General features: G+C 32.9%; 2 protein-coding genes and 1 pseudogene across 3 annotated transcripts; all 3 read left to right on the forward strand.

Annotated features, from left to right (window-relative positions):
* The first annotated feature begins 466 nt into the window (after window positions 1-466).
* Window positions 467-3223, forward strand: LOC137808810 (ammonium transporter 2 member 5). The gene is made up of 3 exons (XM_068610092.1): window positions 467-1063; window positions 1766-2051; window positions 2664-3223. The coding sequence occupies exons 1-3, from the start codon at window positions 467-469 to the stop codon at window positions 3221-3223; spliced, it is 1443 nt and encodes a 480-aa protein (XP_068466193.1).
* Window positions 3224-5830: 2607 nt separating this feature from the next.
* LOC137806067 (probable metal-nicotianamine transporter YSL7) lies at window positions 5831-9744 on the forward strand (annotated as a pseudogene).
* A 1140-nt stretch (window positions 9745-10884) lies between these two features.
* On the forward strand, window positions 10885-15227 carry LOC137806068 (probable metal-nicotianamine transporter YSL7). Of its 2 annotated transcripts, none has more exons than XM_068605992.1 (6): window positions 10885-11383; window positions 12133-12296; window positions 12402-12499; window positions 13074-13208; window positions 13423-13612; window positions 13865-15227. In XM_068605992.1, exons 1-6 carry the CDS (start codon window positions 11062-11064, stop codon window positions 14978-14980), a joined length of 2025 nt encoding a protein of 674 aa, XP_068462093.1. In that variant the 5' UTR covers window positions 10885-11061; the 3' UTR covers window positions 14981-15227. The 2 variants fall into 2 exon arrangements, with proteins under 2 accessions (XP_068462093.1, XP_068462094.1); XM_068605993.1 differs by lacking the exon at window positions 10885-11383 and adding an exon at window positions 11845-11909 and having other exon boundaries at window positions 13865-15213.
* The last annotated feature ends 117 nt before the right edge of the window (window positions 15228-15344 follow it).

Here is a 15344-nt window from a genome sequence, read left to right on the forward strand (position 1 = left end):
AAAAATATCATTATTTTTTGTATGGGAAAAGCTATGTTACGTTTTATTCTTAAAATACTTACATAAATATTTTAAAGAATGTTTGTGACCAATTATTACACATATAGGTTTTCTGTGATTGGTAGAGAGCTAAGTACCAAGACACAAAAAACTTGCTTTGTTGATCCGTTAGCAGAAAAAGTGTTTGTAATACCCGCCTAAGTTTACCCATCCATATCAAAACCGACATGCCCTAGGACAACATATGAATTCTCTAACAACTCTACAGCTAGTCGTGAGAATCAAAACAACCCCATCCAAAACCAATGCACACAAAAGGCCAACACTAGCCGCTTGATCCATCAAACACACACACTCTCCGTGCATGTACATATATGAGTGAGTGATCATTGTAGTAAACATTCATTCATTCAATTATCCTCGACCACAAATCCTAAACCCTAAACCAGAAAGAGGGTGTGAAGAAATGGCTCAGGTTCCGTTTCCGTCGAACCTTTTGCCGGGAGATGGAAGCCCTGAGTGGATGAGTAAGGCAGACAATGCATGGCAGCTTGTGGCGGCAACACTGGTGGGTCTGCAGAGTGTGCCAGGGCTCATAATATTGTATGGAGGAGCTGTGAAGAAGAAATGGGCGGTGAACTCAGCATTCATGTCGCTCTATGCTTTTGCATGTGTGATTTTCTGTTGGGTTGTGTGGGGATACAGAATGTCCTTTGGTGACAAACTTGTGCCTTTCTGGGGAAAGCCTGGTGTGTCACTTGATCATGTGTATCTGTTCGAGAGGGCCTTTTTGGGGGCTTTTCCTAATGCGACAATGGTGTATTTCCAGGGTGTGTTTGCAGCCATTACTCTGATTCTCATTGCTGGGGCTGTGTTGGGGCGCATGAACTTCTATGCTTGGATGATCTTTGTGCCTTTGTGGCTCACATTCTCCTACACCTTCACAGCTTTCAGCATATGGAGTACTAATGGCTTTTTGTCCAAAATGGGGATAATAGATTACTCAGGTGGATATGTCATCCATTTGTCTTCTGGGGTTGCTGGTTTCACAGCTGCATATTGGGTAAGAACTTTTGTATCTATATATATATGCTAAGTAATTCCTTCCATTATTTTTAGGATATTTCAGATTTGGACACGTCACTTAAATGGTGTATTCGTCGAGAATATAAGTATCAGATACGACACTCGTAAGACACGTATTTGTGAGATATTTGTTGGATTTCGGAAAATTCTAATACGATTTTACCACAATTTTAAAAAAAGAGAAATACCTTAATTTTTTAAAAACTCGAATTTATTGTATAATTTTTTAATATGATTATAAAAATAAGGAACAAATTTTTTTAACCAATCATGAGAAACATCTTTCTTTCTGCTAAAAAAAACGAAATATACTTGTATATATAAATCTTTATTGTTAATTTATATAATATATAGATTCATGTCTCTGTTTCCTATCTTACATTTTAGATATTATACATATTTCAGTGAATATATCTGTGTGTGGTGTCCGGTCAATGTCTATGCTACATTGATTTTAGATCCTCGACTATTGAACTATTATCGAAACACCCATTAATATATATAAAGTTGAGACTAGTTAAACTTAAAATTCGCTCATTAATATATATCTAATCCATTAATTCCTTTGACTATGGTTAATGTTTAATTAATATGTCTAATGGAATCAATTTTTGTCTTAGGGATAGAAATATGCATATATAATAAGTTAAAGTATATAATATATGAAATGATTTGACAGGTTGGACCAAGGTTGAACAAGGACAGGGAAAGGTTTCCTCCAAACAACATCCTTCTGATGCTGGCAGGTGCAGGGCTGTTGTGGATGGGGTGGACAGGGTTCAACGGAGGAGATCCATACTCAGTGAACTCAGATGCTTCCCTTGCCGTCCTCAACACCCACGCTTGCACTGCCACCAGCTTGCTCACTTGGGTCATTCTTGATGTCATCTTCTTCCGAAAGCCTTCTGTCATTGGAGCTGTTCAAGGCATGATCACTGGTTTGGTCTGCATTACCCCTGCTGCAGGTTTCTTTCTCAATTTTCATTCCCCATTTTTACATATATATACACAAAAATACATATACTTCTTTCTTTTTGTGAACTGCACTGAGTACAACTAGCTAAATGAAGAAAAACATAAGGTTTTTCTTTAGAAATTTCATCCTCCAACTTTTAACTTATTTTGCAATTTTTCTACTAAAAATATAAACAATTCCATACAATTTTTTATCAGAAAAAAAAAATAAAGATATTTCAGGATATCTCAACTCTTATACAAGAACACATAACTAGATCTTTTACCTTCAAGATAGAAGTTTTTAAAACAAACAGAAGGTAATCTAAAAAAAACTACTTTATCATAGTTTCTACTATCGATTACATGTCTACAAAACACACCAAACTCCTACAAGTCCCGCACCTAAATTTTTTAATGGATTCATGCAAACCAGCAGCTAAAGACACCAATCCAAATAAGAAAAACATGTTACACGTACTTTCTATGTTATCCATTCCTTCAATTACATCATTATAAAGAATTCAATGCGATCTATCGTACCGTTATTAAATATCTTCTTATTTCTTTACATCCACAAACCTGTTCTAACCTAACTAGTATACATGTATTATCTTGTTCAGGAGTTGTGCAGGGATGGGCAGCACTTTTAATGGGAGTATTCTCTGGGTCAATTCCTTGGTTCACCATGATGGTGATCCACAAGAGATCAAAGCTACTGCAGAAGGTTGATGACACAATGGCAGTGTTCCACACTCACGCAGTTGCAGGAACCCTAGGAGGACTCCTCACCGGACTCTTTGCCGAGCCAAGACTGAACCAAATGTTCTATGGATTTCCAGGCCAATACGTTGGCTTTTTCTATGGTTTCCATCCCAACATGATGCACTCAGCGTTCAGGCAAATGGGGATCCAAATCCTTGGCATTCTCTTTGTCGTCTTTGTCAATGTTATCAGCACAAGCTTGATTTGCCTCTTCATCAGACTTTTTGTTCCACTCAGAATGTCTGAAGAGGATATGGAGATTGGTGATGAGGCTGCTCATGGGGAAGAGGCTTATGCCATCTGGGGTCAGGGTGACAAGCTTGAAAATTCAAGTTCAAAGTATGGAAGTTCGTTGTATGATGATGTTGAATCTGGGGCACCCAAGAAGAAACATGGTGGCATGGTTGAGATGATGTAGAACTAGTTTTGGTCGATGTCGTTGTCTTAGTCTTGTTCTTGTCTTCAAAAGCATAGTACACAACATATATATAGTAAAATAAATGTCGTGTTTCATTGTATTGAATCATATGCAACAACAACAACGTTATTTTACTTTCCCTATTCTCATTCTTCGTAACAAATGAACAAGATCGGCTATGGAAAGAAAGTGTTGCTATCATGTTTCCTTTTATCAGTAAAAAAATAATAAATATAAAACATTCAGATGATCTAACCCTTATATAAAAAAAAAACTTAAATTTCAAAAAAAACTAAAAAAAATTCATCATTGACAACAATATGAATATATCAATACATCAACTTCCAAAAAAAGGAAAGAAAAAAAACACTAAGTTGTCACTTCTTTCTATGACATGTTTTTTTTGTTTTTTGCCTACTCAAGTTTGGTGGACTTCAGAGAAGATAAAATTCTCAACATTTGTATCTTGAGAAAAAATAACAAGAATTATTAGTGTGTGTCAACAAGTTCAATTAATGAGTTTTCATTTTAATTTTATTTGTAGTATGCCAAAAACAATGTTACATTATGTTAAATAGTGTACTTAAATATGATTTTAGTTTTAGTATAATAAATGGATTTTAATTTCAATTTCTATAAAATTGAAAATTACTATTTTCAATCTTAGTATTGTATGATATCAGTTAATGGTTTATATATGTTAAAGAAAAAGTCAAGTGATTGTTGTAAGTGATACATAAGAATGTTGTGAAAATATATGGAACTTCAAAAAACTCTTCAAATTTTTAAAATATTATTTATTCATCTTAAAATATTGGAAACTAAAAATAGTGTTTTGAAATTATTTTTGATGGAAAAAAAAAACGATGATTGAAATTAAAATTTCACATATTTATAAGAACTAAAAATGATTATTTTAAAATTTTATAACATAAAAAAATTATAAATGTATAAATATCTTTTGAATACATTTCCTATCTAGAAAATACTTTTCGAATTCAACTATTCAAAGCTAGAAAGTACTTTTCAAATTCTACGATTTGTATTTTGAATTGTACATTTTGTATTTTAAATTCTACAATCCTAAAATGTAAAATATTGTATTGCAAACTGTAAAATTGAAAAAAGAATTTGCCTGAAGGTCATGGCTAAAGAAAGCCCTTGAATATGATTTTTAAAAACTCACCAAATAATCCAAATTCATTTAAATGTTGTATTCAGTTTTTTTTTCATAATAGCATTAAATGTTTTATTAATTATTTATTTATAGTAGCATTGAACGTTTTAGTTAAATAGTTGTATAATTAGTATGACTTGTTTTTCATATTGAAAAATGTAAAATATGGATTTCACAATATCATATTATAAGTTTTTATAATAATTTCAAAACAATTTTTTATTTCATATTTTTTTTTTATTTAGACATAGATTATAATATATAATAGATATTTATGAAGATAATTTTATGAAAAAGGTATTTATGTACTTGTCTATTTGTATAAATATTAATTAATATATATTAAATATTTTTGAATATTGATACTCAATTTCTAAGATTTCCTTACGTCTGGGGGATATATAAGTGCTCAAGAAAATATTCATAATTAGTTGAAGCAAGTAAGAAAATTACTCAGTTCAGATTTCAAGAAGGAAAGAACAAATTTGGAAAAGAATAAAAAGTGATTTAAGATTCTAAGTAATTATATTTTAGAAGAAAGTGAAAATTTTAGAGGCAAATATTTTCAATAATTTGTGTCCAATGAGAACAAAAAAATGTAACTTTACAACAAAATTCATAATTATAAGGTGCCTTGTTATGAAACGTAATCTTTATTGAATGACAAAAAATTATTGTAACTAATAAATATTTAGTTCCAAAAAGTTAATACAATTAATTATTTAAGTTTTAATTTGAAACTGTGTATTACATTAAAACCATCAGCATCAGTTTATCTTTAATTTATCTTTGTTGAAAGAATAAAAAGGTCTTAATTTACTCTCTTTTTTCATGAATTGTATTATATTATGTCTAAGATCTATACTTTATATTTAAATACAAAAGTTTAATAAGATTTTCATTTTAATATTTTTTATTTAAATTTGTTGTGAGAAAAATTATTTTTAAGACAAAACATATTTTTTTCTATTCTATAATTCAAAATCTTATTTAAAATTTAGGTCTTAATAATGAAACAATAATGTAAGATAATCATCTAATCAAAACATCAACATAATTTTTTTTTTGCATGTACAATTTTTCTTACATAATTAAAATTAATGATAATTTAGTATGAAACAATTACATTCCTTAAAGAGTAAAGGGTAAGTGTTTGATATACAACTGTCCCAGGTTCTAAACAAAACCAGAATTGCACAATATAGTTCTTTCTCCATGACTTCAAGTAATCTTTGTAATGAAAACTTTCCAAAACCAAGAGGTTAATCATTTCTCATCAATCCTTCAAATATGGTAACCCCTTGATTCCATTATCAAAAGATGTAGTAAATAGAAACTGCTTGATTCTCAAGATTTTCCATTATTAAACAAAATTGCACCCACAATTTCTTCAATGTGCTTACCTCATATACACTTTGTCCTTACTCAAAATCACACCAAAATCACCATTCATTTAAAGGGGTGAGAGAAAGAGAAGATAACATTGATTGCATTGTAGTTTGGTGAGGTTCCCTAGACATGGAAGAGGAGGGTAATGTGAAGGGTGAAGAAGCATTCAGGAAGACAAGGGTGCCACCATGGACAAAGCAAATCACAGTGAGATCAGTGGTCACAAGCTTTGTCCTCAGTCTTGTTTTCAACTTCATTGTGTGCAAACTCAACTTCACCACAGGGATCATTCCATCCCTCAATGTAGCTGCAGGGTTGTTGGGGTTTGCAGTGATCAAATCCTACACTACACTCCTCAACAGATGTGGCTTTCTCAAACAACCTTTCACTCGCCAGGAGAACACTGTCATTCAAACCTTTGTGGTTGCCTCCTCTGGAATTGCATTCAGCAGTGAGTTGTTCTTAATTGTTTGTTCCATTGACCACCCTTTTGGTCATATATTTTGTACCACCCTATGTTAACTTTTCAAGTCACACGAAGTTACTTATGGTCACATTCAGCATGAAAACTAATATATGTTCACATGACCAACATGCAAAGAAATTGTTTCTTCTGCATTTTAGCTTCAGGGTAGAAGATTAAGACAAAATCAATTCTGGAATTGGTTGATGTTTATCAGTGCTCCTGTTGAAAATCTATATAAAATCTTTGTTTTCTTAATGAATTCGCCATGAATCTTTTATTTTGCCCAATTTTTTATGAATACTACTAAGTTGTTGACTTTGCTTGGTGCATATCATGTTTTGCTTACATTATATTTAATCTGTGTTGTGAAAAGGTGGCATGGGAAGTTATCTACTTGGGATGAGTCCATACATTGCTGCTCAAGTTGATGGGGGGAACACACCAATCAATACAAAGAGCCTCTCCCTTGGTTGGATGTTTGGTTTTCTCTTTGTTGTTAGCTTTGTTGGTCTCTTCTCTATAGTGCCTCTGAGAAAGGTTTGTAGAAACTGTACTATAGCAAAATTTTGCAATTGCACCTTCATTCATGTAAATTTGATTCAGTGTGTTGAACTTAAAATTTCAATTGGCATTTCACAGATGATGATTTTGAAGTACAAACTGACATACCCTAGTGGAACTGCCACAGCTCTTCTTCTCAATAGCTTACATACACCAAAAGGAGCAAAACTAGCAAAGTACGTATTATTGCAATTCATATGTATATACATAAACAGATATATAGTATACCACATGGAATAAACAGTTTTTTTTACTTAACTTTACCATTCTTGTGTAAACAGGAAACAGGTTGCTTTGCTCTTCAAAAGTTTTTGTGGCAGCTTTGCTTTTGGTTTTTTCCAGTGGTTTTTCACTGCAGGAGATGGTTGTGGATTCAGCACTTTTCCCACATTTGGTCTCCATGCCTACAGCAAAAGGTATGCATATATGTGTTCCATCCAAATGTATCTTTGTCTTTTATTTAAGAGCAACACATAAGATTACTGAATTTCCATTCAGCGTTATATGTCTATACTATATATGATTTTTTTATATAAAAATCATGTTAAACGTCACTATGAAACCTAATATCTTAGTTAGACTGACTTCCAAGATTCTATCAAACATATGTCATCACATGAAACGTAGCATAAAAAAAACATGGAAAGATTAGACCAAACTTATACAAATGAATACAAAGAGAACTTCTTAGAACCGTCTAAGCAAACCGATACCTAGGGAATTTATACCTATTAATCAAAGAAATGTTAGATCACATACTGCTATACCAAAGCAAGTTTTTAACTGCAGTGGTTGTACTCTGTAAAAATATGAAAAACTTTAAACTCTTTCTTTACAAAAAGACAAACTATTATTCCATCTACTACAGATAGATTAGGAAACGAGATGTTTGGAAGAACAACTAAGGCAGATGAAGATAGAATCACTCTCGAGTCACATACACATACAACCAACATTGTTTGGATGCTCAATAACAATGACTCCCATAAACTAAGCAAAGGGGGAAAATCCCATAAAATCCTGGTAGGCTCAGAGACTTTTCCATAGTACTAATACAAAAGAACATCAAGATAGAAAATTCAGATATACCATTATAAATAGATTTATTAGATGAGTTACCTGACTCAACTGTATGAATTTAATTAGACTATAATTCTCATATGGTAAGACGGTTTACTTTTACACAAATTATTTATTATTTTAAAAGTGATATTTAAAATGTTTTAAATTGGTTGATAGGATAAATGTCTTAAAGTGACAGTGTAATAACTCTTACTGTGTATATTTCCCAACACTCTTTTCTCCCTCTGACTGCATAGAATTTAATTGAGAAAGTCAATAATCTGACTACAAAACTTACAGGTTCTACTTTGATTTCTCATCTACCTATGTTGGAGTTGGAATGATTTGCCCTTACTTGATAAATGTATCTCTTCTTCTTGGAGCTATAATCTCATGGGGAATCCTATGGCCTTGGATTGAGCACAAGAAAGGAATCTGGTATAGTGCAGATATACCAGCTAGCAGTCTAAGTAGCATCCAAGGATATAGGGTACACATATATCCACTAAGCAACCTTTATTATTGGTATCTTGTATCATGTCATTTCAAAGTTAAAATTTGTTTACAATATTTCAAATTGTGTTGTGCTAATTATAAGAAAAATCCATGAACAGATCTTCACTGCAATTGCTATGATGCTTGGTGATGGTCTTTACCATTGTGTCATCATGCTAATACGAGTTGCTTATAGTCTTATCAAGCAATACCTTGAGAAAAAAGATTCACTCTATCTAAATCCAGAAAATGTTGATACAAGCCCAAGTGGAGATTTAGACACTCAACTTCGCACAGAGTATTTCTTGAAAGATCAGATTCCCTCTTGGGTTGCTTTCAGTGGCTACATTGTTCTTGCAGTTATTTCCATCATAACAGTGTCACACATATTTCCTCAGCTGAAATGGTATCATGTGCTAATCACATACCTCATTGCTCCTGTTCTGGCCTTCTGCAATGCCTATGGATGTGGCCTCACTGATTGGTCCTTGGCATCAAACTATGGCAAAGTGGCCATCATAATATTCAGTTCATGGGTTGGCCTTGAGAATGGAGGCATCATTGCAGGCCTTGCATCATGTGGTGTGATGATGAGCATTGTTTCAACAGCTTCTGATTTGATGCAAGATTTCAAAACTGGTTACCTCACCCTTGCATCTCCAAGGTCCATGTTTGTGAGCCAAGTTTTAGGTACTGCCACAGGGTGTCTTGTGTCCCCTTTGATGTTTTGGTTCTTCCACAAGGCCTACACACTTGGTGACCCTAAAGGCTCATACCCTGCACCCTATGGAGAAGTGTACAGAGGAATGGCCCTTCTAGGAGCAAAGGGTTTCTCTTCTCTCCCCAAACATTGTCTTCACTAGCTATCATATTCTTTTTCTTGGCTGTGTTCATTAACATAGTGCGTGATTTGTTGGTGCATTATGAGACCAAGTATAGAATATACAGATTTGTTCCTAATGCCATGGCTTTGGCCATCCCCTTCTATCTTGGTGGGTACTTTGCTATTGACATGTGCATTGGGAGCTTGATTCTGTTTTTGTGGGAGAAAAGGAACAGAACAAAGGCAAATGATTTTGGTCCTGTTTTAGCATCTGGACTTATATGTGGTGATTCTTTGTGGAGTGTTCCTGCTGCTATACTGGCTCTTGCTGGAGCCAGTCCACCAATCTGCATGAAGTTCTTGTCTAGTGCTGTAAATAAGAAGGTTGACACCTTCTTGGATGGTGGTCCTTGATGCTTCTTCGGTTGGATGATGATGTTCATGTGAAATTAAGGAATGATCAAATATTGTACTTGGATTTCTCATTATACAACTTCTCTTTTCTAAATAAATATGGAGACTTGGGTATGTAACTGTACATGTTGAATTGTTTTCACTTTTATCTTTGTAAAAAGATTCTTTCTTTTTTATCTCTACAAAAAAATTATGAAACCATTATTCTATGTTTGTGGTAATATATGTCACACTTGTTAATTATTTATGTGTCTAAGGAGGGTTGTATGTATGGTAATCTCTATCTCTAGTATATGCAGATCATGTTAGTTAACACTTGAATTTTTAAGGATTTTTTTATAATGGGGTAATTTTTTCCCTTTTCTACCAAAAAGAAGTGTTTTTGAAAAAATTACAGATATGAGAACAATGTGACACGACTTTTCTGATATGTCAAGGTGAAGTTATGTCAATGTGACACAACTTCATGAACGGAATTCGAGTCACTTTGGTATGATTTCATCTTAGTACAACTTCACCTACTCATGTTAAAAACGTGTCGTCTTAGCATGACTTCTTTTGCGTTGGTATGATTTCTCCATATCTATAAGTTTTCCCAAAACAACCACATTTCGATAAAAAAGAGGAAAATTGTCCCGCTTAGTAAAATTTCACTTTTTAAACCCTATTCCTTTAGTCTGTGTGCTTTTTTTTTCTTCTATGGTATTTTATTTTAATAATTTAAAATTATACATTAATTTATAAATTTAGTAAATTTATTTTAATAAAATATTTATATTACTATTTTATATTAAAATGTGTAATTTATAACTAGAATAAAAATAATGCGAGGGAAATAGTTGGAACTGTGCAATAATCTTTATTGGATACATAATTTATATCCATGATTACCTTGGAGGATGTCGTAAAAGAATAGAAAATTTTTCACACTCTCACAAAACTTAAACTTTAAAGATTAATGTGAATATAATTTACTTTATTTAGGAGATAGAAATGAAAACAAATTATTATTATCATATTTTTTTATCAATTTTTATATATAATATTAGTGGATTAGTTAATATAAATTTGAGTTGTCATTTTAAAATAATTCTTATGTTTATCTTTATCAATCTCATGGAAAAAAATTGCTTTAAATCAATTTCATATCTTTTAACTTATAAAATTAAATATGCAGGTAGTTGGAAATTAAATATTTGTTTTCTATCATTCAGACTAAAAAATAAACAAATATTTTCAAAACAGAAAACAGAAACATTTTTGTATTCTTTATTATCTTTTGATTTTCAAAACTAAATATCTTTAATCCTCTAAAAAATCTCTCTGTTCAAGAGAAAAAAAAAACAGAGGACACAAGAAACAGAGGAAACAAGAGACTCAAAGCAGAGCTTAGAACTGAATCTTCTGGTTTTGATTGAGAAGGTGAGAAAAAAGTGATCTTTGATTTGAACATGGAAGAAGAGGGTAAGGCGAAGGGTGAAGAGGCATTCAGGAACACAAGGGTGCCACCATGGACGAAGCAAATCACAGTGAGATCAGTGGTGACAAGCTTTGTTCTGAGTGTGGTTTTCAACTTCATCGTGTGCAAACTGAACTTCACGACAGGGATCATTCCATCGCTGAATGTAGCTGCAGGGTTGTTGGGGTTTGCATTGATAAAGTCCTACACTACACTCCTCAGCAACTGTGGCCTTCTGGGAGAACCTTTCACACGTCAAGAGAACACTGTCATTCAGACCTTTGTTGTTGCAGCATCTGGAATTGCATTCAGCAGTGAGTTTTTTTTTTTTTTTTTTTGGTCAACTTGTCACCCTTTTTTTAATTTTGATACTTTTAAAAAAGAATAACTTGTTCTTTCGTCGTGGTAAAAGTGTTTGTATGAATCTTTATTTACATTAAAAAAATTTATACGTCATTGTCATTTTTATATTTACTTATTAGACATTAAATTTTATTTTATTAAAATATTAAAGATTGATTTGATTTTATTGCTTTTTCAATTATCTAAAAAGTTATATTATCAAACAAAATTATAAAAAAAAAATTAACCTTTTTTAAGATTAAAGACCACCTCCCATAGGACAGATTACCAATTTTAATCTATATAGTCACAACCCAACTTGTCTACCGTTTTGCCACTCCTATAATGTATTTTTCTATAACTTTTTTTTATATGTTTTCACATAATTTTCTATAAAAATAAGTTTTTTTTTTAATTTCTTAGCTATTGATAAAAATAAATCTATATACACATAACCAACATGCAATGAAACTCTTTATCCTTCATTTTGGCTTAGGGGTAATAGATTAAAACAAGTAAATTTATGATTTACTTTCAGTTTGTTACTACTCCCTGTTGAAGATTTCAGAGATGAAAATTTGCATGAATATTTGTTGTTGTTCTTAAAGAATTCGCCTTTTAAATTTCCCAAATTTTGATGAATACTATGTTAACTTTGAGTCATACATAGTATCCACTGTTTTGTTTGTTACATGAAATTTGATCTGTGTCTTGTGAATAGGTGGCATGGGAAGTTATCTACTTGGGATGAGCCCTTACATTGGTGCCCAACTTAATGGGGGAAACACACCAATCAATACAAAAGGCCTCTCCCTAGGTTGGATGTTTGCTTTCCTCTTTGTTGTTAGCTTTGTTGGCCTCTTCTCTATTGTGCCTTTAAGAAAGGTTGGTAGCAACAAAACTCCAACATTATTCTGCACTTTCATGTTCATTGATCCAAATTTGATTGCACTTTGTTGAAGTTGTGAAACTTAAATTGCCATTTCACAGCTGATGATTTTGAAGTACAAACTGACATACCCCAGTGGAACTGCCACAGCTCTTCTTGTCAATAGCTTGCACACTCCAAAAGGAGCAAAGCTAGCAAAGTAAGTATTAATGGAATTCACATGCACAAATGGATAAACTGATATTTTTAAAAGTTGTCACCCATCAACCTATCTGATTCAGACACTCTTCTTAAATGTTGTGTTTATGTCGGACACACATATCAGACTGACATTCGTACGACACTTGTAAGACACGTATCAGTGAAATGTCAAATTCAAAAAATATTTGTTAGATTTATGACAATTCTGAGACAGTTCTAACACAATTTTAAAAGGGAAGAAATACATTAATTTTTTAAAAATTCAAAATTTATTGTATAAATTTTTATTATGATTATAAAAATAAAGAACAAATTCTTTTGAATTAGCCATGAAAAACATCTATCTGCTAAAAAAAAATCTGAAAAATTTGAAACATACTTGTGCACATAAATTTTTATTGTCAATTTATATAATTTATAATTATATAATATATAGATCTGTGTCCCGTATCCTACATTTTAAAAATTATATGTAATTTTGTATCCATCTCAAAATCGTATATTTTTTCAGTGTCCGTGTGCATATGTACTACGTGACTAATTTAACCTTATTATTATTCTTATGTAAACAGGAAACAAGTTGCTGTGCTCTTCAAAAGCTTCTCTGGAAGCTTTGTCTTTGGTTTTTTCCAGTGGTTCTTCACTGCAGGAGATGATTGTGGATTTAGCAGTTTTCCCACATTTGGTCTCAAAGCTTACAGTAAAATGTATGCATATGCATCTTACATATTATGATTAGAAACTCACTCATTTCCATTTGACAAAATATGTCTTTACTACATGAATTTAACTAAAATATAACTGTAAGATTGTTGAATTTTTACAACTCCTGCTACATATGTTTCCAGCAACTCATTTTCCTCCCTATGACTGTATAGTATTTCATTGATAATGACAATAATCAAACTTCAAAATGTGTAGGTTCTACTTTGATTTCTCACCTACCTATGTTGGAGTTGGAATGATTTGCCCTTATGTGATAAATGCATCATTGCTTCTTGGAGCTGTAATTTCATGGGGTATTCTGTGGCCCTGGATTGAGCACAAGAAAGGAATCTGGTATAGTGCAGATCTACCCACTAGCAGTCTGAATGGTGTCCAAGGATATAGGGTATACATATCCACTTAGCAACCTTTATTGTTCATAATTTTTCTTTAAAAAGTTGATGAGATCATTATGTAATTTGATATCTCGGTTAGGCTGACACTTCAACCAACAACAATCATCTGTCATTACATGAAAATAATATTATTAAAAAAGAAAAAGAAAAATATGGAGTATTGTTCATAATGTTTTGTATGCATTTCATTTAGAAATTAAAATTTGTGAGTAGTACTAATCATATGAAAAATCCATGATCAGATCTTCACAGCAATTGCCATGATGCTGGGGGATGGTCTTTATCATTGCATCATCATGCTACTGAGAGTTGCCTATAGTCTTATCTCCCAATACATTCAGAAAAAAGAGTCATCCTCTGCAAACCATGAAGATGCTGATCAAAACACAAGTGATGATCTTGATTCTCAACTTCGCACAGAGTATTTCTCGAAAGATCAGATACCCTCTTGGGTTGCTTTCAGTGGCTACATTGTTCTTGCAGTTATTTCCATCATAACTGTGTCACACATATTTCCTCAGCTGAAATGGTATCATGTGCTGATCACATACCTCATTGCTCCTGTTCTGGCCTTCTGCAATGCCTATGGATGTGGCCTCACTGATTGGTCCTTGGCATCAAACTATGGCAAAGTGGCCATCATAATATTCAGTTCCTGGGTTGGCCTTGAGAATGGAGGCATCATTGCAGGCCTTGCATCATGTGGTGTGATGATGAGCATTGTTTCAACAGCTTCTGATTTGATGCAAGACTTCAAAACTGGTTACCTCACCCTTGCATCTCCTAGGTCCATGTTTGCGAGCCAAGTTTTAGGTACTTTCACAGGGTGTCTTGTGTCCCCTTTGATGTTTTGGTTCTTCCACAAGGCCTACACACTTGGTGACCCTCAAGGCTCTTACCCTGCACCCTATGGAGAAGTGTACAGAGGAATGGCCCTTCTAGGAGCAAAGGGTTTCTCTTCTCTTCCACAACATTGTCTTCAACTAGCTATCATATTCTTCTTCTCAGCTATGCTTATAAACATAGTGCATGATTTGTTGCTGCATTATGAGACCAGGTACAAGTTACATAGGTTTGTTCCTAATCCTATGGCTTTGGCCATACCCTTCTATCTTGGTGGATACTTTGCCATTGACATGTGCATTGGGAGCTTGATTCTGTTTCTGTGGGAGAAAAGGAACAAACAGAAGGCAAATGATTTTGGTCCTGTTTTAGCATCTGGACTTATATGTGGTGATTCTTTGTGGAGTGTTCCTGCTGCTATACTGTCACTTGCTGGAGTTAACCCACCAATTTGCATGAAGTTCTTGTCTAGTGCCATGAATAAGAGGGTTGACACATTCTTGAATGGTGTTTGATGCTACTACTTTGGTTGTACTATGATGTTCATTTGAAGTTCAGATATTGTGTTTTTGGTTAGATTTCTTAGTATGCAATTTCACACTATTGAATAGTTTTTTAGGGGAGGGTTCATAGTTCTACATTATTATCTCCATGAAAGTGTGAAGTTATTATTTTTGTTTATGATGTCTTTACACTTGTTACCTATTTGCATGTTTAGTCTACAATAAAAATATCAATTATATTTCATAGATATTGAGTTTCTAAAACATATTGCTTGGAATTGATTTGTAACCATGGGAATGGAGAAAACTTTGTCACAAAAGACAAAACTAGTGGAATAAACATGATTTTTTTATTATTTTGTTGTATTGAAATACG

Source organism: Phaseolus vulgaris, chromosome 3 (genome assembly GCF_000499845.2).
Source record: "Phaseolus vulgaris cultivar G19833 chromosome 3, P. vulgaris v2.0, whole genome shotgun sequence".
Lineage (NCBI taxonomy): Eukaryota > Viridiplantae > Streptophyta > Magnoliopsida > Fabales > Fabaceae > Phaseolus > Phaseolus vulgaris.